This window comes from Perognathus longimembris, chromosome 5, assembly GCF_023159225.1.
Source record: "Perognathus longimembris pacificus isolate PPM17 chromosome 5, ASM2315922v1, whole genome shotgun sequence".
NCBI lineage: Eukaryota > Metazoa > Chordata > Mammalia > Rodentia > Heteromyidae > Perognathus > Perognathus longimembris.
Genome location: NC_063165.1, coordinates 32,739,315 through 32,761,285, shown reverse-complemented (window position 1 = coordinate 32,761,285; position 21,971 = coordinate 32,739,315). Strand labels below are relative to the sequence as shown.

At 41.1% G+C, this 21,971-nt stretch overlaps 1 protein-coding gene across 1 annotated transcript in view; it reads left to right on the top strand.

The window, feature by feature from the left end:
- Positions 1 to 4,993: 4,993 nt before the first annotated feature.
- Senp7 (SUMO specific peptidase 7) overlaps positions 4,994 to 21,971 on the top strand; it is a 101,488-nt gene continuing 84,510 nt past the window's right edge. The window contains exons 1-3 of the mRNA XM_048346523.1: positions 4,994 to 5,599; positions 9,603 to 9,655; positions 21,415 to 21,512. Coding sequence (XP_048202480.1) covers positions 5,560 to 5,599; positions 9,603 to 9,655; positions 21,415 to 21,512 — 191 coding nt within the window. The 5' untranslated portion in view covers positions 4,994 to 5,559. The remainder of the gene's footprint in view (positions 5,600 to 9,602; positions 9,656 to 21,414; positions 21,513 to 21,971) is intronic.

The following is a 21,971-nucleotide window of genomic DNA, read 5'->3' as shown; positions in this document are numbered from 1 at the left end:
TATTTAGCTGGGTGCTGGTGGCTCATGCCTGTAATCCTAGCTACTGAGGAAGCTGAAATTTGAGGATCTCTGTTTGAAGCCAGCCTGAGCAAGAAAGTCTGTGAGATTCTTATCTGTAATTCTCCACATAAAATCTGATAGTGGAGCTGTGGCTCAAGTGGTAGAGTGCCAGCCTTGTGTATAAAAGCTAAAAGACAGTACTCAGACTCTGAGTTCAAGCCCCAACACTGGCACATATGCAAAAAACTTTCTCTAGGCAATTAGCCTAGAATAGAGGTTTCTAGGTCATATCAGTATCCTCTACTTTACCAAAGTTGGAAAACTATTTTCCAAAAGGAAAGCCCCTTTTCACCCTATTTTTCTTTTTTTTTAATTGTCAAGATGATGTACAGAGGAGTTAGAGTTACACAAGGTAGTGAATACATTTATCATACTTGTACCCCCCTTCCTCATTTTTCTCCTGCCTTCCCTCCCACCAACCCAAGTCCCCTTGCTTTCATCGTTTTTTAAACCTTCCCAGTGATGGACATGGTCATTCTAGTCTACAATGCTATGAACTTTATGAATATTAACAATAAAACAATTCCTTCCAGGTCAGGTGATATGTACATTTCTTTTCTTTTGATTAGTGTAATCTGTTCCTTTCTTGTTTTTGTTGCCAGTCCTGGGGCTTGGACTCAGGGCCTGAGCACTGTCCCTGGCTTCTTTTTGCTCAAGGCTAGCACTCTACCTCTTGAGCCACAGCGCCACATCTTGCCCTATTCTATATATGTGGTGCTGGGGAATTGAACCCGGGGCTTCATGTATACAAGGCAAGCACTCTTGCCACTAGGCCATATTCCCAGCCGACTTCTGGCCTTTTCTATATATATATATGGTGCTGATGAATTGAACCCAGGGCTTCATGCATATGAGGCAAGTACTCTTGCCACTAGGCCATATTCCCAGCCCTTTTTTCACCCACTGAAGGAAAGCCTTTTTATAATTTGGCATGGAAAATCAGATTTGCACAGAGAAGTAGTAATATTGCAAATGTAAAATGCTTTGTTTATTCAGGAGCTATGCTGCAAATTGCCATTTTCTGTGCTAAAACTAAAGTCATAATATTTACCGTTAAATGAAGTAAACAGAGAACTTCGTTAATTACATTTCAATCAGAGAGTATATCAGTATTTTCTGGTAGTATTTATTAATTATTTAACATCCAGCTATTCTCATTCATCTTTGCTAGGTATTTGTTACCTAGTTGGTAAACAATTTTTGGAGGACAGAATAGGATTTTCAAGCTGAAAAACCAAACACAGGTATGTAAAAGATGAGTATCTTTTAGAGTAAACATTGGACAAAAAAAAGTTTGTTTTACACTCTCTTACTTCATGGCCCAGAGTGGCCTTAAAAGAGTGATTCTCTTGCTTCAGCCTCACAAGTAGCTGGGACTCCAGGCATATGCCACCATGCCTGACTTAAGACAATTCTTTAGAATTTACTGTAGTATGCTTTGCTTGGCTAATATACAATGACTTGTACCTATCTACTTGACATATTCACTATATCTGAAATAGCCATTTGCTTAAAACTCCCCTTTCAGTCGTCTACTGTATTTTTCTTTTTCTGTTTTGTTTTTGCCAGTCTTGGGGCTTGGACTAAGGGCCTTAACACTGTCCCTGGCTTCTTTTTGCTCAGGGCTAGCACTCTGCCACTTGAGCCACAGCGCCATTTCTGGCAGTTTTCTGTATATGTGATGCTTGGGGAATTGAACCCAGGGCTTCATGTATGGTAGGCAAGCACTCTTTTTTTTTTTTGGCCAGTCCTGGGCTTGGACTCAGGGCCTGAGCACTGTCCCTGGCTTCTTTTTGCCAAGTCTAGCACTCTGCCACTTGAGCCACAGCGACACTTCTGGCCATTTTCTGTATATGTGGTGCTGGGGAATTGAACCCAGGGCCTCATGTATAAGAGGCAAGCACTCTACCACTAGTACATATCCCCATCCCTGCTTTTTCTTTTTGTGGCAAGTGGCAACTGAACTCTAACTTCTGTCTTACTTTCACAGGCCACATTTAATTAATTAGTAAATCTTTGGGTTCTATTATTTGAAATATATCCATAGCCTAATTACTATTACCTCTCTACCTCTGTCATGTTGGCCCAAGTGACCTTCAACTCTCTTCTTCATGGTTTTCTAAATATTCTCTAAAAGAACCACTGGCATTAAAGATAGACATGAAAACAAAGAATTGTCTCAGCAAGGTAAAATTTACTTCTGCACAGAAGGGTGTGCCATCAGCTGGAAATATGGCAAGAAAGCACTCAGAGCAGCCAGGCTGCTCTATTTATCCTTAACACAGCAGGCCCTGCCCATCTGCTTGGATTGATGGAGCTGAGGTTCACAATAAGCTCAAGACTGGCTAATTTGAAGAGGGTAACATTTACATAAGGTGAGTGTAATGGGGTTCGAGGGAGGGGATCCCCCATTACTCTAAGAGTCCACCACTTAGAGACAGTCTCAAGTAAAAAGATGGATTTATTGGGGAAGTTCGAGATGGACCAGTCCCAGGTTTCAGAAAAACATATAACACACAACAGGACATCAGCACAGAGACTTACTTCCGGAAGACTTCTAAGTACCAACAAACCAATTCAGCTCCAATGGAGAGCTGCCTTGGGACACCATAGGAACGAGAGACCAGATGCGAACACGTGGCATGGTATAAGGGCACCTGAGCTGGCCTGCCCTTAAATAGGGTCAGGTCAGGGGGCTGGGTCACAGGAAGCTCCCAGTTCCAAGCACTTGACAAACAGATTCAATAACATATAGGCCACGTGCCTCTCCCTGACTCTTGGGATTTAGGAACACCCATTACGTGGGGATGGGACTTCCCTTCCTGTAGGAATCCAGGCACGCCCATCAAGATAAGATGCTAGATATACCACATGGTCAAGCTTGCCACAGGCAGGTGGCCAATGAGGTTACAACACGTACAGAGCATGCCAGGTCACCGGCAGGTAGCCAATGGAGTTACAATCTGCCTCATAGTATCTGTTTGAACCAACCTATCATCCTAGTTAGAATTGGTGTGCTGATTTGGCAGGGCTCACACAATGCAGGGGGATGGGCTTACCCATGGGGAGGGGGTACTATTGTTCACAGCTAAGGGGGTCTACCAGGGATTCTGAGCAGACAAGGGTGGGGCCCTCAACCCTGGAGTTCAGGGGTGGGGGAATGTTAGTGAAGATGGAGCCAGCCTCTGCTCTCTTTAACTAATCTGAGATGGAGTCAGTCCGACTCTTCTCAAGAGTGACCATTAAAAGATTTCAAAGCTGAGCACTAGTGGCTCATGCCTGTAATCCTAGCTACTCAGGAGGCTGAGATCTGAAGATCACAGTTTAAAACTAGTCTGGGCAGAAAAATAAACTACCAAAAAAAGCCAGAAGTGGAGGTGTGGCTTAAGCAGTAGAGAGCTCAGAGTCAGCACCCAGCCCTAGAATTCAAGCACCAGGACCAGAAAACACTTTCTCTCTTTCTCTCTCTCTCTCTCTCTCTCTCTCACACACACACACACACACACACACACACACACACACACACTTAGGAATAAGATTAACAGTAAAAAAGCAATCTCAAAATATACCCACACCCTCTGATAGTTCTTGAACAATATGAGGTGTGTCTTTTGAGATGTTTCTTAATTCCATCTTGGCAACTGAAATAAGAAGACTGCATCTAAGTAACATGTCTTGTCCTCATAGACATCCTGGTGCCTTTCTGGGTGTCAGGGACTTTTCACCCAGCTTTTCACACCAGCTAAGAGGTGAGATATGCTATTTGAAGTACATATGTCATGCTGTTTAGCCCTAGGAAAGCTTTTGCTAGAGAGATGTGGTAATTGTAAGGTCCCTCCCTGGAAGGCTCCAAGTAGATGCCCCCACCTCATTAAGTCTCCACCCAGTTACCTGGGTAACCAGCAGACCTGGAGGCAGTTACCTCCCCTTTCCCTGAGGTCACATCCTAATCCACCTGGCTCAGGCCCTGAGTTCAAGCTCCAGGACTGGCAAAAATAAAATAAAATTATCTAGACAATGTTTAAGCTGTCATCCCCTTGTATGTGGTTTTCAGAATGATCCCTTTAAAAATGTCTAAAAAGGAATGTAACATCTATTCACAAAATTCTGTCATAGTCACTGACATGGTTTCTGCTTTGGTATATAGAAATACTTTGAAATTGCTACTCAATTCTAACAAAAACTTGAACAAACTGAAAGACAACAGCTATACAATTTGGCTACTAAAATACAACAAATTTATTAGCTGAGAAGCCTTTTCAAAAAAATTTCAAAATTATTAGGCTGAGTTGGGGTTCACTGAGAAGTAGGCTGGTAAGTATGGGAATATTTCAAATCATACCAACCTACCTGTCACCAGCCAAGCATTTCATTTTGTTTTGTTTTGCCAGTCCTGGGGCTTGAACTCAGGCCCTGAGCACTGTCCCTGGCTTCTTTATGCTCAAGGCTAGCACTCTACCACTTGAGCCACAGCACCACTTCCGGCTTTTTCTATATATGTGGTGCTGAGGAATTGAACCCAGAGTTTCATGTATAGGAGGTGAGCACTCTACCACTAGGCCATATTCCCATCCTCTAACTAAGCATTTTGTTTTTCCCTTCCAGGTTTAAAAAAAAAATGACAAGCTTGATTCCCCCCCCCCCCCTTTACTGGGGGTCAAAGCTTAGGGTTACTAAGTAACATAGGCACATTCTACCATTTAAGGTACACCTTCAGTTCTGAGAGGCTTGAACTTTAACATATCTTCTTTATTACTCCATAACATTATTGGTTTATTTGCAGTCTTAAAAGGCCTTTTTTTTTTTTTCGTCTAAGTTGAGAAAAACTTCTGAAGACAAAATATATAGCTGAGGACAGAAACAAAGTGATATCTCAAAAAGTGTAATGTTCTATTCTCATATTTTGGGGAGCTACTTTTTTTTAGATCCAATGACCTGGAGGAATTCTATTTAATTAGCACTCAGCAGTTGTACAAAGGGTTTCAGTTTAAAAGATTTGTTTTTGCTAGCATATGCTCGTTGCACAGAGGGGCTTCATTAAATTTCCACAGATACATGCAATGTCTCATCAGCCTCACCCTACTACTCTCAGAGGGGATTCATTGTAATGCAACCGTTTCTGCATTCATGCAATTTAAGCAGTCATTCCCTCTGTCAATGTTCTTCAAACGCCCTCTAGTTTTTGTTAAGTGAATAAGTGAACGTTCTTGAAAACCCCAGGTTGAAAGCGTGTACCCATCCCCACTTTTGCCGAGGGATACAGATGGTGGGAAAAGAGCAATGGAGGTGGCAGGCTAAGAGAAAACAAAGTCCCCCGAAAGCGACTTCCGGGCGGAGGTGGGCGGGGAGTCCCATTTCCGGTGGGAGAGCCGCAGCAACGGCTCCTGCGCAAGCGCAACTCGCACTTTCTGGTGTCTGTCTCCCCTCCCCATCCCTCCCCTCCGCTTTAAGGGGGTTCTGGAGGTGACAGCGCCGGCAACTGCGACGGGAGGAGAGAAAATGGACAAGCGGAAGCTCGGGCGCCGGCGCTCTTCCCCGGGTGAGAAGGGGTGGAGAGGCTGAGCTGGTCTCCTTACCTGGGGCGGCGCGGGCGGCTCTGGGTGTTATGTGGAGGCAGGCCGCTAGCGGTGTTGGGGGGCGGGGGAGGACTGAGGTGAGGGAGCCGGGGGCGTGGGGGAGGGCAGGAGAGAGGATGGGGACGCGCACCATGGCGGGCCGCTGCAGTCCCTGATGGGATGGGAGCTGTCATGGAAGGCTCCGGGTACGGCGTCCTCCGGGAGCGTCCCCGCAGTGGGCTCGCAGCCGTCGGGCCACGCCTTCCCCGTCCTTCCCGCGGCGCGCCCCTCTCCCTACCGGCGCCCCTGCACCTGACCGCACAGCCCTCCATTCCTTTGCATTTTTCACTTGGGGTCCCCTGTTCTGAAATCCCCGGGGTGGAGGGGGGGTCGTGCACCTCTGGAAAGGCGTAGCTGGCTCCTTGCCCTCTCCCCCCCGCCCCCAGTCCCTCAAAGAATGACCATTTTGTATCTCATTTCTCCGCTTCATAAATAGGAGCTTTTTATTTTTTTTTTCTAGTTCCCACACCACCTTCCCCAAGAGATTCGAAAGTCCGAGGTGTCGAAGCTGTGTTTTTGTTGTTTTTCTCCTCATCGCGGTGGTGCTTTTGAGGTTCCTTTCAGGTTTCAGTGACCTTCTTAAGTTTTGCATAACTGTGTCGCAGTTAACATATAAATGGTTATAGGATGTGAGGTTACCGCTTCTCTCTGGCTTGTTTTTTCGTAATTCTGTCATCCATTAAGTGCATCTCAAGCCAATGTGCTGTGAATTTAGGAGATGAGAAGTGCACTGTCTCCTAAATAATGAATCCGTTTCCATTTCATTTTAAACTTTCTTATTGTACTAGTTATATATTTACTTATTTAATTTCTTTACTTTTGTGTTAGTACTGGGGCTTGAACTCAGGGTCTGGGCACTGTACCTTAACTTTTTCTCCCCATTTTACCACTTGAGTCACACTTACACTTCTGGCTTTTTGGTGGTTAATTGGAGATAAGAATCCCAAGAACTTTCCTGCCTGGGCTGGCTTTGAACTGAGATCTTCAGTTGTTTGCCTTCTGAGTAGCTAGGACTACAGACATGAGCTGCTAGCATCTAGCCAGTATCAGTTATTTTTATACAGACTGTGTTAATACTTCCAGAATTATATAGGAATAATCGGCGGCAGTAAATTTCAAACTTTTCTGTCTTTTACTATAATGATACTAGTGAATATGAATCTCTGAGGGCTTTGAGGCATTGAAACCTTAAAATCTTTTCGTATGCAGTGTTAAGGTTTGTGTGTGTATTTACTGCGTGTATATTTAAAAATTATTGATATTTTTTGCATTTAAAATATGTCTGTATAATATAAAATGGATTTACATTGTATGTAAATACAATAGATCTCATATAGCCTGTAGCCTGTCTAGAATGTGGTGGTTAATAGTACACCTCTGGAATCAGGCACGTGATAGAGCACTCTACTAAACTTAAGAATGTTATTTGGCTTCTTCAAACTTGAATTTCTTCATCTGCAGAACAGAGATAATACTATTATTGATCTCATGTGGATTTCGTAAAGATTAAATAAAATAATTAGTGTAACACACTTAGCATATTATCTCCATGGTAATTACTGGTATCTCAGAATACATGTTTATGGAATAATTAAGTGAATGAATGATTTACATAGCCAATGTGGGAAAAGTCAGGTTCTTTTTGCCAGTCCTGGGGCTTGAACTCAGGGCCTGGACACTGTCCCTAAGCTTCTTTTGCTTAAGACTAGCACTCTACCACCTGAACCACAGCATCACTTCTAGCTTTTTCTGTATATGTGTTACTGTGGAATTGAACCCAGGGCTTCATGCATGCTAGGTAAGCACTCTATCACTAAGCTGCATTCCCAGCCCAGGCTTTAACATATTTATTTATTTATTTATTTGGCCAGTCCTGGGCCTTGGACTCAGGGCCTTAGCACTGTCCCTGGCTTCCTTTTGTTCAAGGCTAGCACTCTACCACTTGAGCCACAGTGCCACTTCTGGCCGTTTTCTATATATGTGGTGCTGGGGAATTGAACCCAGGGCTTCATGTATACGAGGCAAACACCCTTGCCACTACGCCATATCCCCCCCCAGGCTTTAACATTTTTAACTCAACTATTTAGAATGAGAATAACCAAGCCTATATGCTAATACTAACATATTGTAGTTTTTAAAGTATATTTTAATATAGAATATTATAAGAAAAGTTACCTTTTTTGTAAGAACAATGTTAGAGTGCTAAATAATTTAATTGGGTATCCCATATAGGATATCTCATTTTTAGTTTTGTTTTGTGATGCTGAGGATCACACACAGGACCTCACACATGATAAGCAAGTATTCTACAACTCAGCTATATCCCTCATCTCTATACTGTCTCACTTTCTTTTGTTTTGTTTTGTTTTTTTTTTTTGCCAGTCCTGGGCCTTGGACTCAGGGCCTGAGCACTGTCCCTGGCTTCTTCCCGCTCAAGGCTAGCACTCTGCCACTTGAGCCACAGCGCCGCTTCTGGCCATTTTCTGTATATGTGGTGCTGGGGAATCGAACCTAGGGCCTTGTGTATCCGAGGCAGGCACTCTTGCCACTAGGCCATATCCCCAGCCTGTCTCACTTTCTTTTAAAAATTAAAAAGGTGGATATTGTCCTCTGTTTTACAGATGAGTACCTAAAGGTTCAGAGAAGTTACAACTAGTAAGGCTGGATACAAATTTATTCTGTTTGCCTTTAAAATCTGTATTCTTAATTATTATTGTTATAATAGGCAGTCTCAGAGGTAACTCATATATTTATTAAAATTCTCCAAAAATAACCTGGTATAAAATAGAACAACTTAGTTACAAAAATTTGTAAGATTTTGGCAAATCAGATAGTATTAATTAAAGGGAACATGAAAGTGTGCTACAAAACAAGAAGCACTTGTAACTCATCTAGCTAGTGTAGGAATATTTATCTGTAAATTGCAGTCTAAGCAACTGCCAGTGCTTTAAAAATGATGTATATTATTAAATGTTTAATTGACCAGAAAATAAATTTCTACAATATAAAGACTTTCTTACCACTTATTTAGAAAATTACTACTTTTTTATGTCATTGGGGATTGAACATATGGGAAAAGTTAAGCAGGCACTCTATCTACCACTGAGCTACTCTCCTAGTTCCCCAAATTGTTTATGTTTGGTAGTCTACATAAGGATTACTAAGACTTTTAAGTGTAATGGTTAAAATGATGTTTTGCCTTAATGCTTGCTTTAGAATACACATGGTAAAACCAAGGTTGTGAATTGTGAACTTAACTCAGAAATAAGTATTTGAGCTCCATATACTTATTGATAAGCTATGGCCCATTAATTACTTAATCATCATCATTATTTTGACATTACTAGGGTTTGAACTCTGGGCCTGGGACTTGCGAGGCAGATTCTCTCCCATTAGGGTGACATCTCCAGGCCTTTTTGTTTTGTTATTTTTATCGTGTGTGTGTGTGTGTGTGTGTGTGTGTGTGTGTGTGTGTGTACATGTGTGTGCACATGCCGCACATGTGTACACGTGTACCAGTAATGGGGCTTGAACCCAGGGCCTCTCTCTCTTACTTGGCTTTTTTGCTCAAGCTGGCATTCTACCACCTGAGTCATGTTCTGACTTTTTTTTGTCTTCTCTTTTTTGGTACTGGGGATCGAACCCAGGATGTTGCACTTGCTAGGCAAGTGCTTTGCCACTGAGCTACATCCCAGCCCATATTCTGACTTTTTGCTGGAGATCTGAGTCTCTTGTATCTGTTGCTATGGCTGGATTTGAACCATATTCCCAGATCTTAGCTTCCTGAATACTTAGGATTATAGCACCCATCTTAAGAAATTAATTTAAAACAGTGCATATAGAAGGATTTCTTTCAATAAATTTTTATTAAATCTCATTGAGATGTGAAATCATAATTTTTTTTTACCATGTCTTTGTTCTTTGTAGAGATGGTAACAGAAGGAAAAAGGAAAAAGTCATCATCATCTGACTTACATGAGGTATGCATTTGTTTTGTCTTAATCTATATACTGAGTTACAGATTTTGAAAATTATTTTGTTTGTCTTCTTAATACAGTTTTAAAGAAAATGCTGTAGGTTTTATATCAGTGTTTCTTGGGGAGCTATTTTTCCTAATCGAGAATTAACTAGGACATTTTCTTTCTGGGTCCAGCCTTTTTATTATCACTATAAGATAGCAGTATTTCTTTCTTTTTTTTTTTTTTTTTTAAGATAGCAGTATTTCAGTTCCCATTTTAGACTTTTTTTTTTTGCCAGTCCTGGGCCTTGGACTTAGGGCCTGAGCACTGTCCCTGGCTTCTATTTGCTCAAGGCTAGCACTCTGCCACTTGAGCCACAGTGCCACTTCTGGCTTTTTCTACATATGTGGTGCTGAGGAATCGAACCTAGGGCTTCATGAATAGGAGGCAAGCACTCTTGCCACTAGGCCATATTCCCAGCCCCTATTTTAGACTTTTTATACAAGACATAACTCATGGATGCTAATTGCTACTTGGAGTATGTCCTTTTCAACTTTTTTCCCACTAATTTATTATGTATATGCCAAGCAAACAAGTAAACAAGTAAAATGTATATGCCAAGCAAACAAGTAAAATGGAGTTTCTACTTATATAGCACATACTTTCTAAAACATCATTGTTTTTTGGAAAGGTGATCCATTTTTTCCCCCAGAATTTTGTGATTTAAATGTGGTTATGCCTTGGTTTACATTACATTACTTTACTAGATACTTTTCTCTGAAGCAGTTATTCATAGATCTTTGATTTGGGACATTTTTATGTTATACAGTTGTAGAATTTAACAAAGGGGGAAAGAAATCATCTAAGAGGGCAGTAAAAGGGAATCCAGAGGACCTGTAAAGACTACACAGTAAAACGTGGCTTCTGGTATTCTTTCTTCATTGGCTTATTTAAGATTGGCAGGGCCAGGAGCCAATGGCTTATGCTTGTAATCCTAGCTACTAGGGAGGCTGAAATATGAGAATCATGGTTCAAAGCCAGCCTGGGCAGCAAAGTCCATGAGACTCTTATCTCCATTTTACCACCAGAAATCCAGAAATGGTGCTGTGGCTCAAGTGGTAGAGTGCTAGCTTGAGCTGAAGAGCTCAAGGACAGCGCCCAGGCCCAGAGTTCAAACCCTACGACCAACAAAAGAAAAAGAAAAAAGAAGATTGGCAGAGTGTGTGTTTTTCTTTTTTAATCAAACATTTTATATTTAGCTAAGATGGGGTAAATGAGGGAAGTAACGAAACTTTTACATTGCTAGGCTAAATACTGTCCTACCTAGTGCCTCATATCATTTTCTATTCATGTGACAGGATACCCTAGACTAGTAATTTGTAAAGGAAATTGTGTTTTGACCCATAGTTTTGGAGAATGGGGAGTCACTAGTATCTTTTTGGCTTCTGTTGGGGGCTTTGTGTAGTTTCAGCTCATCACAGAAAGTTATAGAAGCCTGAAGAAAGGCACCTGTATCAGAGAATCTGAGGGAATTTGCCAGTCTAATTTTTATTATACCTCTTTTCTTGAGAACTAATTCAAGCTCAATACATTTAGCTCAGTTACTTGACAAAGACATGAATCTATTTGTAAAGGTGGTGTTCCCATGATCTAATTGCCTCTTAAATGCTCTACCTATGAACAACTTTATATTGGCAAAGTTCAACATGAGTTTTAGTGGGGACAAACCACATCCAAACTATCAGTTTAAATACTTCTGTATTGAGTACTACCACTTTTAATGTCTACACTGAAGTAAAGTGCTCTGCTTTAGATTCTTGTGCGCCTTATGCAGTAAATCTGAAATTCTACCATTAAAAATTACTAATACTGAGACAATGATGTATGTTTGTAGTTCCAGCAACTTGAGTGAATTACTTGAGCTTAGAGGGTATAGGTCTGTCTAAGATACATAGAGACTGTGTATCTTTTTATTTTTAAATTAAAAAAATTTTTTTGAACCGGGCCGGTGGCTCATGCCTTTAATCATAGTTATTCCAGAGGCTGAGATCTGAGGATTGTGGTTTGAAGCTAGCTGGGGTAGGAAAATCCATGAGACTTTTATCTCTAATAAACTACTCAGAAAATATCGAAAAGTAGTGCCTTGGCTCAAGTGGTAGAGTGTAAACCTTGAGGAAAAGAAACTCAGGGATGTGTCCTGGCCCCGAGTTCAAGTTTCAGGATCTTACTTCCCCCCTGAAAAAAAAAAGAGTTCTAAAGATGATATACAGAGGGGTTACAGTTACGTAAGTCATGTAAAGAGTACATTTCTTTTTGGACATTGTCACCCCTTCCCTCCCTCTCTTCCAGTTTTTCCCTTCTGTCCCCATCCACAAGTTTTATAGTTCATTTTCTACATAGAGTCTAGAGAGTACTACTGCTGGGAGACCCTGTGTCTTAAAAAAATATTGAGTTAATACACTGTGTACTCTCTCTCTCTCTCTCTCTCTCTCTCTCTCTCTCCCTCCCCCCTTCCTATGTTTTCCTTGGCCTTCCCTCCCCTCCCTGTCTCATGTTTTCATTTTGGTGGTGCTGGTCCTTGCAAATGATAAGCAAGCACTTACCACTAAGTCACATCTCTAGTCTATACTTCTCTCTTTTATTTTCAAGCAATTTTTAATTTGTAGAACAGTTAAAGAAGTAGTGTACAATTTCTTCATACTATTCACCTATCTCCTAATGTTAATGTCTCCTAATGTTAATGTCTTATATAATAACAGTATGATTATCAAAAATAAGAAATGAAGATAGATTTAGTGGTATAGGCCTGTAAATTTCAGTACTTGGGAGAAGTGATAGGAAGATAGCAAATTAACCAGAGCTACATAGCAAGTTCTAGGCCAGTATGGGCTACATAGCAAGATCCTGTCTTAAACATTAACGTGCAGTTAATAGATTAAATACTTTGAATTATAGATATGCATGTATATGTGTTCTTTTTTTATTATTTATAAATAGTTATATAAAGAAGTTGCCATTTGGCAAAGCAGTTTATGAATACAGTGTCCCCCCCTCCTGTACCCACCCATTCCCTCACTCTTCTTAATTTTGTAGGAGCTACATTGGGCTTTTTAATTGTGTTTTCCTCCTTTTCTCTTCAGTTGACTACCGCTTTCCCCTTGGATGCAATAGCATCCCTTTGAGTACCTGCCTTCTGGTGTTTTATTTTGCTAAATTTTGACATTGTCTTTTTAAGGAATTACATTATTTGAGTACTCCCTTGAATCTGCCATATTTCAGTTCGTACATTTGTCAAATTTCTTTAATTTTTCCACTGGTGTTCTTTTACTATTCCAGGAGCAAATCCAAGATCTCATATTACACTTACATATTGTGTCCTCACTTTCTTGGAATCCATCTCACACAATTCTTCATTGTTTTTTCTTTTATCACAGTGGTACTTTTGAAGAGTTCTGGATTTTTATTTTATTTTTTTATTTTGCTCTGTGTGTGTGAATGAGTGAGTGTGTGTGATGCTGGTGACTGAAACCAGGGTTTCACACCTGCCACTGAAACTATACCCCCAGTACTCCTGGGATTGTTGAGGATTAAAGAGTTCCATGGTTAGTCTCTTGCTGGTGGCTTGCACCTGCAATCTCAAATTCTAAGGAGGCTTAGTTCTGAGGATCAAATTTTGAAGCTGGCCAGACCAGAAAAAGCCCTAGACACCTTATTTCCAATTAATCAGCAGAGAAGCTGGACTGGAGGCATGGGTCAAGTGGCAGAGCATCAGCCATGTGTGTTTCTGGGTGTTGTTTTTTTTCCCAGTCCTGGGGCTTGAACTCAGGGCCTGAGCACTGTCCCTGGCTTCTTTTTGCTCAAGGATAGCACTCTGCCACTTGAGCCACAGCGCCAATTCTGGCCATTTTCTATATATGTGGTGATGAGGAATCGAACACAGGGCTTCATGTATATGAGCCAAGCACTCTTGCCACTATGCTATATTCCCAGCCCTAATCTCAATCTTAATATAGTCATTTTAATAAGTGTTACTAAAGGGCCTTGATGAATAAGACTTACTTACAATAATTTTTTTTTTATTTTTATTTTTGCCAGTCCTGGGCCTTGGAGTCAGGGCTTGAGCACCATCCCTGGCTTCTTCCCGCTCAAGGCTAGTGCCACCTGAGCCACAGCACCCCTTCTGGCCGTTTTCCATATATGTAGTGCTGGGGAATCGAAGCTTCATGTGTAGGAGGCAAGCACTCTTGCCACTAGGCCATATTCCCAGCCCCTGATTTTTTTTTTTTCTTTTTTGGCCAGTCCTGGGGCTTGAACTCAGGGCGTGAGCATGTCCCTGGCTTCTTTTTGCTCAAGGCTAGCACTCTACCACTTGAGCCACAGTGCCACTTCCAGCTTTTTCTGTTTATGTGGTGCTGAGGAATTGAACCCAGGTCTTCATGCATGCTAGGCAAGCACTCTACCACTAGGCCACATTCCTAGTTGATTCCTGGTTGATTTTGTTGTTTGAGCTGGGATCTGTGTATATTGGCCAGGATGGTCTTTAAAGGTGAAATACATGGCATAGAAAATTATAAAACAAATTCACACTCTAATAGAGAGGGGAAACAATAAAGAAGAAAACAAACAAAAATATAATAGCAGTGACTCTGTCTTCCTAAATTGACATAAAACATCATTTAGAAATAGTTTATTGGTGGCTGGGAATATGCCTAGTGGTAGAGTGCTTGCCTGGCATGCATGAAGCCCTGGGTTCAATTCCTCAGCACCACATATATAGAAAAAGCCGGAAGTGGTGCTGTGGCTCAAGTGGTAGGGTGCTAGCCTTGAGCAGAAACAAGCCAGGGACAGTGTTCAGGCCCTGAGTTCAAGCCCAGGACTGGCAAAAAACAAAACAAGCAAAAAAAAAAAAAGAAATAGATTATTGGTAATTGCACAGGGGTGGCTACTCACTCAGAATGTACTACATTCACTATGTTATGAATTATATTTTGAAGTTTTGGACTGCAGTGATTAGCCCCAGAATTCATTCACATTTTCTTTGGGAGTGATGCTTTTGTGAAATTCTTTTGATTCAATAGATACCATCAAAAACATTTGCTATCACTTTAAGGAAATTCTCTCCTATTCCCATTTCATTTAGCTTTTGTGTTTTTTGTTTTTTTTTGTCTGTTTGTTTTTCAAACAATTTCTTCCTGTATTGCCCAGGTTGGTTTTGAATTTCTAGACCCAAGTGATCCTCTCACCTCAGGCTCCTGAATACCTGAAACTGTAGGCATGTGCCACTGCACCTGGATGTGTTGTTTGTCAGTTTTAATTAAAAAAAATTTTTTTTTTGGCCAGTCCTGGGCCTTGGACTCAGGGCCTGAGCACTGTCCCTGGCTTCTTCCCGCTCAAGGCTAGCACTCTGCCACTTGAGCCACAGCGCCGCTTCTGGCCGTTTTCTGTATATGTGGTGCTGGGGAATCGAACCTAGGGCCTCGTGTATCCGAGGCAGGCACTCTTGCCACTAGGCTATATCCCCAGCCCTTAATTTAAAATTTTTAAAAAATATTTTTATTGTTATTATTGAGGTATTGTACAGAGGAGTTACTTTTCATAAGTCAGGTATTGAGTGCATTTCTTTATTTAGACAATGTCACCCCTTCCTTCACTTTACCCTAGTTGCCCCCATCCCTGTCCATAATTACACAGGTCATTTTCCAAATTGTGTTTACTGAATAACTTGATTGCATTTGTTCACCCTTTCTTGCTCCCTTTCTACTCTCTCCTTGACCCTCAGAAGAAAAAAATGCAAAGCAAAAATAAACACCACTGATTATCTGTCAGTTTAAAAATTTTTTTATATCCACTAGGTTCAAAAACTATTCTGTGATGTTTTCTTTTTGTCTTTTTATTATTTTAACATAGGTTTTATGTTTATTTTTGTTTTGTTTTTTGCCAGTCCTGGGGTTTGGACTCAGGGCCTGAGCAGTGTCCCTGGCTTTTTTTTGTTCAAGGCTAGCACTCTACCACTTGAGCCACAGTGTCACTTCCAGCTTTTTCTGTGTATGTGGTACTGAGATATGGAACCCAGGGCTTCATGTATAGGAGGCAAACACTTTAGCACTAGGCCATATTCCTAGCCCCTCTTATGTTTTATTTTTGAATATAGTATGAATTAAGGTTTATGGTGTAGCAGTATTTGTTAAAAATACTTTATTCCCCATTTAGTTACATTAACATCTTTTTCAAAAGTTGTTTTTATGTGCTTGGGTTTATTTCTGGGCTATTCTGTTTGTTTGTTTGTTTTTTTGGCCAGTCCTGGGGCTTGGACTCAGGGCCTGAGCACTGTCCCTGGCTTCTTTTTGCTCAAGGCTAGCACCCTACCACTTGAGCCACAGCGCCACTTCTGGCCATTTTCTATATATGTGGTGCTGGGGAATTGAACCCAGGGCCTCATGTATATGAGACAAGCACTCTTGCCACTAGGCCATGTCCCCAGCCCCTGGGCTATTCTGAATAACCACATGACCTTGACTTTTATTATTTTAGAGCAAATCAAATCAATTGAAGATAGAATTCTAGAATTGTGATGTTTTTTGTTTTTTGTTTTTTTTTGCCAGTCCTGCGCCTTGGACTCAGGGCCTGGCTTCTTCCTGCTCAAGGCTAGCACTCTGCCACCTGAGCCACAGCGCCCCTTCTGGCCGTTTTCCATATATGTGGTGCTGGGGAATTGAACTGAGAGCTTCATGTGTAGGAGGCAAGCACTCTTGCCACTAGGCCATATTCCCAGCCCCATAAGTTTTAAACTATTAAAAATTATATAGAAAGAAAATTGCCTTCTGTCTTTCTTTCCTTCATCCCCTCCTTCTTTTCCTACGCTTTCTTCTCCTCCTCCTCTTCTACCTCCTCCTCCTCTTCTTTTTTTTTTTTTTTTTGGTGTTTAGGTGTTGGAGGTCAAACCCAATGCTTCATGAATGCTAGGCCAGGGACATTACAAATCTGCTTCTATTCCCGCCCCCCACCAATTACTATAATTCTTTCGATTGTTCTTATTATAGCTCATTCTTCAGTCTCTGTCTATGTTTTTTTTTCATTCTATGTGAGTTATGGCACTTGACAGTTTGGTGTTGGTTCTGCAAAACATTTTTTTCCCTTTTTTCATCCAGGAGTTTAATAGATATTGATTAGCTGACAATTTCAGCTTCTCTGATAAGTATTATTCACTGTTGGTCTTATTGCTTACTTTGGGTATTGGATGGAATGTCAGTACTGAGTTGAAGTTCTGAAATAAACTTATATACTGACTAGTAATATCAACTGGTTGGAAAATCACTATGCATTGCTGGGTGATGATGGTGGCTCATGCCTGTAATCCTAGCTACTCACAGCAGGCTCAGATCTGAGGATCACAGTTTGAAGCCAGTTGGGGGCAGGAAAGTCATGAGACTCATCTCCAATTATCCACCTGAAAACTGGCAGTGGAGCTGTGACTCAAAGTGGTAGTGTGCTAGCCTGAAGCAAAAGAGCTCAGTGACAGCGCACAGGCCCAGAGTTCAAGCCCCACAACAAAAACAAAAAACCCAATATGCATCTGTATTGCAGTGAGCTGACACAGATAAGTGATTGTGAGCAGAGCTAGTTTTTCCACAGGAGTTAGTTTAGCTTCTTTTCAGTATCTAAGGAAATGCTGAGTGTAATCAATGAAACTTCACGCCATTTGTGCATGTCAGGTTGATTTTGTTCAAGAAAATTTGATAGCAAAGAGTAACTTTATTATTATTTTAATTTTATTGTCAAGGTGATGCACCAGAGGGGTTACAGTTACATATGTAAGGTAGTGATTACATTTCTTGCCAAACTTTTTACCTTCTCACTCATTTTTCTCCTACCATTCCTTCCTCCTGACTTAATTTTTTTTTTTTATGGTACTAGAGTATGACTCCAGGCTTAATGCTTGCTAGACAAGTGCTCTACTGCTTGAGCCATACCTGTAGCCTTTTTGCTCTGGTTTTAATTAAGTCTTGCATTTTGCTTAGGTTGGCTTGACTGTGATCCTCTTATTTATGCTTCCTACTGTATCTGGATGACAGTTGTGTGCTACCATGCCCAGTTTTTTCTGTTGAAAAAGTCCCTGGACTTGGAACTGGTTATCTAGATCTCAGCTTCCCTTGAAACTGGGGTAACAGTCATATACTATACTGCTCAACTGTTAGTTAAGATGGGGCAGGGGGGTGTCTCAACTTTTTTCCCATGCTGCCTAGAACCTCAATTCTTCTGATCTCTGCCTTGGGAGGAGCAAGGATTGTAGTACCCCACTGGTACTTGGCTTTTTTTTTTTTTTTTTTACTGTGTTACTCAAGCTGGCTTCAAACTCATGATCCCTTTTCCCCAGCTTCCTGAGGATTACTAGGAATTAGTGGGGTTAGAGGAATATGACACCATACCCAAATTATTTTAATTATGTATGTTAGTTATAGAACATTTTTGACAAGTATTTTATTCTAATTAGCATGGCAACTTGGACAGATTTACACTTTGTAATGAAATGAAATGTAATGACACATTTGTTTAGGACAATGGTAAAAAGGATTTTGAGAATTTTTGTAATGTAGATTTAGGGCATTGAAGCTAGGCTTTTATGTCAGACAGGCTTTTGCGCCAAGTTTATTCTATAAGCTTTAGTTACTTTCTCTTTTTTTGGCCAGTCCTGGGCCTTGGACTCAGGGCCTGAGCACCGTCCGTGGCTTCCGCTCAAGGCTAGCACTCTGCCACCTAAGCCACAGCGCCCCTTCTGGCCGTTTTCCATATATGTGGTGCTGGGGAATCGAACCGAGAGCTTCATGTGTAGGAGGCAAGCACTCTTGCCACTAGGCCATATTCCCAGCCGCTTTAGTTACTTTCTTCCTTTCTGTTTTTTTTTTTTTTTTTTTTGGGATGCTTGTCTTAGAACTTGAACTCAGGGTCTGGCTGCTGGTCCTGAGCTTTTTTGCTCAAGGCTAGCATTCTACCACTTGAGCCACAGTGTGCTCCTCTTCCAGCCTTGGGTGTTTAATTGGCTGAAGATTCTTTTTTTTTTTTTTTTTGCCAGTCCTGGGCCTTGGACTCAGGGCCTGAGCACTGTCCCTGGCTTCTTCCCGCTCAAGGCTAGCACTCTGCCACTTGAGCCACAGCGCCGCTTCTGGCCGTTTTCTGTATATGTGGTGCTGGGGAATCGAACCTAGGGCCTCGTGTATCCGAGGCAGGCACTCTTGCCACTAGGCTATATCCCCAGCCCCCTTGGGTGTTTAATTGGATAAAGGAGTTTGACCAACTTTCCTGCCTAGGTTGGCTTTGAATCGTGTTCCTCAGACATGAGCCACTGGTGCCCAGCTTTAGTTCCTTTTTTTATTGAGTGATGTGTTTTATACTACGGAAGACTGTGGCAACAGATTATTTTTTTCATAACTTAAATTGTGGTAAAATATACATAACAAAAATTTTCCAGCTTTTTATTTTTTTTATTTTTATTGAGTTTAACTACATATATTTCACAGTACACATTTTAACCTTCACAGTGATGAAAATCATCATTCTAATCTACAAAGCTTATGAATTCTACGAACTTTAACAGTAAAACCATTTCTTCCTTACATAACAAAATTTGTCATTCTTTTTTATTTTATTTTTTATTGTTATTATAAAGGTGGTGTACAGAATGGTTACAATTTTATAAGTCAGGTAATGAGTACATTTCTTTTTGGATAGTATCACCCTCTTTGCCATTGTTAACCTTTTTTTTTTTTTTTTTTTTTTTTGCCAGTCCTGGGGCTTGAACTTTGGCCTGAGCAATGTCTCTGGCTTCTTTTTGCTCAAGGCTAGTGCTCTAGCACTTGAGCCACAGTGCCACTTCTACCTTTTTCTGTTTATGTGGTGCTGAGGAATCAAATTCAGGGCTTCATGCATGCTAGGCAATGACTCTACCACTAAGCCACGTTCCTAGCCCATCTTAACCTTTTTTTGTAGTGCTTGGTATCAAACTTGTAATTATACATGCAGAGAAATCATTCTACTACTAAACTACATCCTTAACTCTTCTCTCTCTCTCTCTCTGTCTCTTTCTCTGTCTCTGTCTTTCTCTCTCTCTCCCTCCCTCTTGACAATATTGCGGATTTTAACTTAGGGTCCTGTACTTGCTAGGCAAGTGCTTTACCACTTGAACGATACCTGACCCCCATCCCCAGACTTAGTTTTTTGAGATTATGTAACCTCAATTTTTTTTCTTCTGTCATTTGTGGGGCCTGAACTCAGAGCCTGGGTGCTATCCCTGAGCTGCTTTTGCTCAAGGCTAGTACTCTATCACTTGAGCCATAGTGCCACTTCCAGTTTTTTCTTTTATATGGGAGTAAAGAATTGAACTCACTTGCAAAAAACTGTTTGGTGTAAATCAACTGAACAACTCATGGGGGGAGACGGAAAGAAGGAGGGGGGAGGGAGGAATGAGGGAGGAGGTAACAAACAGTACAAAAAATGTATCCAATGCCTAACGTATAAAACTGTAACCTCGGGCTGGGGATATAGCCTAGTGGCAAGAGTGCCTGCCTCGGATACACGAGGCCCTAGGTTCGATTCCCCAGCACCACATATACAGAAAACGGCCAGAAGCGGCGCTGTGGCTCAAGTGGCAGAGTGCTAGCCTTGAGCGGGAAGAAGCCAGGGACAGTGCTCAGGCCCTGAGTCCAAGGCCCAGGACTGGCTAAAAAACAAAAACAAAAACAAAAAAACACAAAAAACTGTAACCTCTCTGTTCATCAGTTTGACAATAAAAAATAAAAAATAAAAAAAGAATTGAACCCAGGGCTTCATGCATGCTAGGCAAGCACTCCACCACTAAGCCACATTCCTAGCCCTACATTTGTAGTTATTTAAACTTGGGAATCTAAAAGCATTCTTTTTTGCCAGTGCTGGGCCTTGAACTCAGGGCCTGGGCACTATTCCTGAGTTTCTTTTGCTCAAGACTAGCATTCTACCACTTGAGTCACAGTGCCACTTCTGGCTTTTTCTGTTTATGTGGTACTGAGGAATCAAACCCAGGGCTTTCTTTATGCTAGGCAAGCACTATATAGCTAAGCCACATTCCCTGCCTCCTTCATTTCTTTTTTTTTTTTTTTTGCCAGTCCTGGGGCTTGGACTCAGGGCCTGAGCACTGTCCCTGGCTTCTTTTTTGCTCAAGGCTAGCACTCTGCCACTTGAGCCACAGCGCCACTTCTGGCCATTTTCTGTATATGTGGTGCTGGGGAATCGAACCCAGGGCCTCATGTATATGAGGCAGGCACTCTTGCCACTAGGCCATATCCCCAGCCCCCTTCATTTCTTAATTAATGTTATTTCAATACTTTAAAATGTCCTCCTATTATTTTTTTGATAGACTTAGATTCCAACACCAGAAATAAAAGAGACAAGCATTCTGTATGTTTCACATTTTTTTCCCCTCTGTATACTTCAAATTTGACTGTCTTTAATGTTTAAATAAAAAAATACTTTAAGGGGCTGGGGATATGGCCTCGTGGCAAGAGTGATTGCCTCGTATACATGAGGCCCTGGGTTCAATTCCCCAGCACCACATATGCAGAAAATGGCCAGAAGTGTCGCTGTGGCTCAAGTGGCAGAGTGCTAGCCTTGAGCAAAAAGAAGCCAGGGACAGTGCTCAGGCCCTGAGTCTAAGGCCCAATCCTGGCAAAACACACACACACACACACACAAAGAAACTTAAGTGCCTTTTGTTATATTTATTATTAAAATTATATATTTCTTTTTCCTAGTGGAAAAGAAGTCTAAGAAAAAAGGTCATCTCTATAGACCATAAAAATAAGAAAGGTGTTCGGGAGCGTCCTGTCTCTTTTAAGGCATCTCCAGAAAGGTAGGATATATGTGTATGTGTGACATAGGGTTTGCATATGCTTTGTATAAATGGTGTGATCAGGAAGGCTCAGCTCTTTTGGTTTGCTTATTACTACAGTGTTTAAAAGCAGAAAGGTTGAACTTAAGGACTGTAAAATTCCTTTTAGTTTTTCTGTAATTCTAGTTTACCATGCCTTTTCATAGTAAACTATAAGAAGCTTTGGCTGATAATGCTAGAATTATAAATAGGCTGATAATAATTTGATTCATATTTATCATCCACAGTGAAAAGATTCTCTGTTTAGCAATTATTATCCTGTGATCATAGTAATAAAGAGTAATAGATATAGTGGAATTAAATATTTGGAGGATTATAATAGCAATAATGCTCAGAAGGACAGGTTGCACAGCAGTAAATGATTAGAAAATTGTTATTTTAAAAAGGAGTACTGAATTTTCTCCTCTAGCATAATGAAAG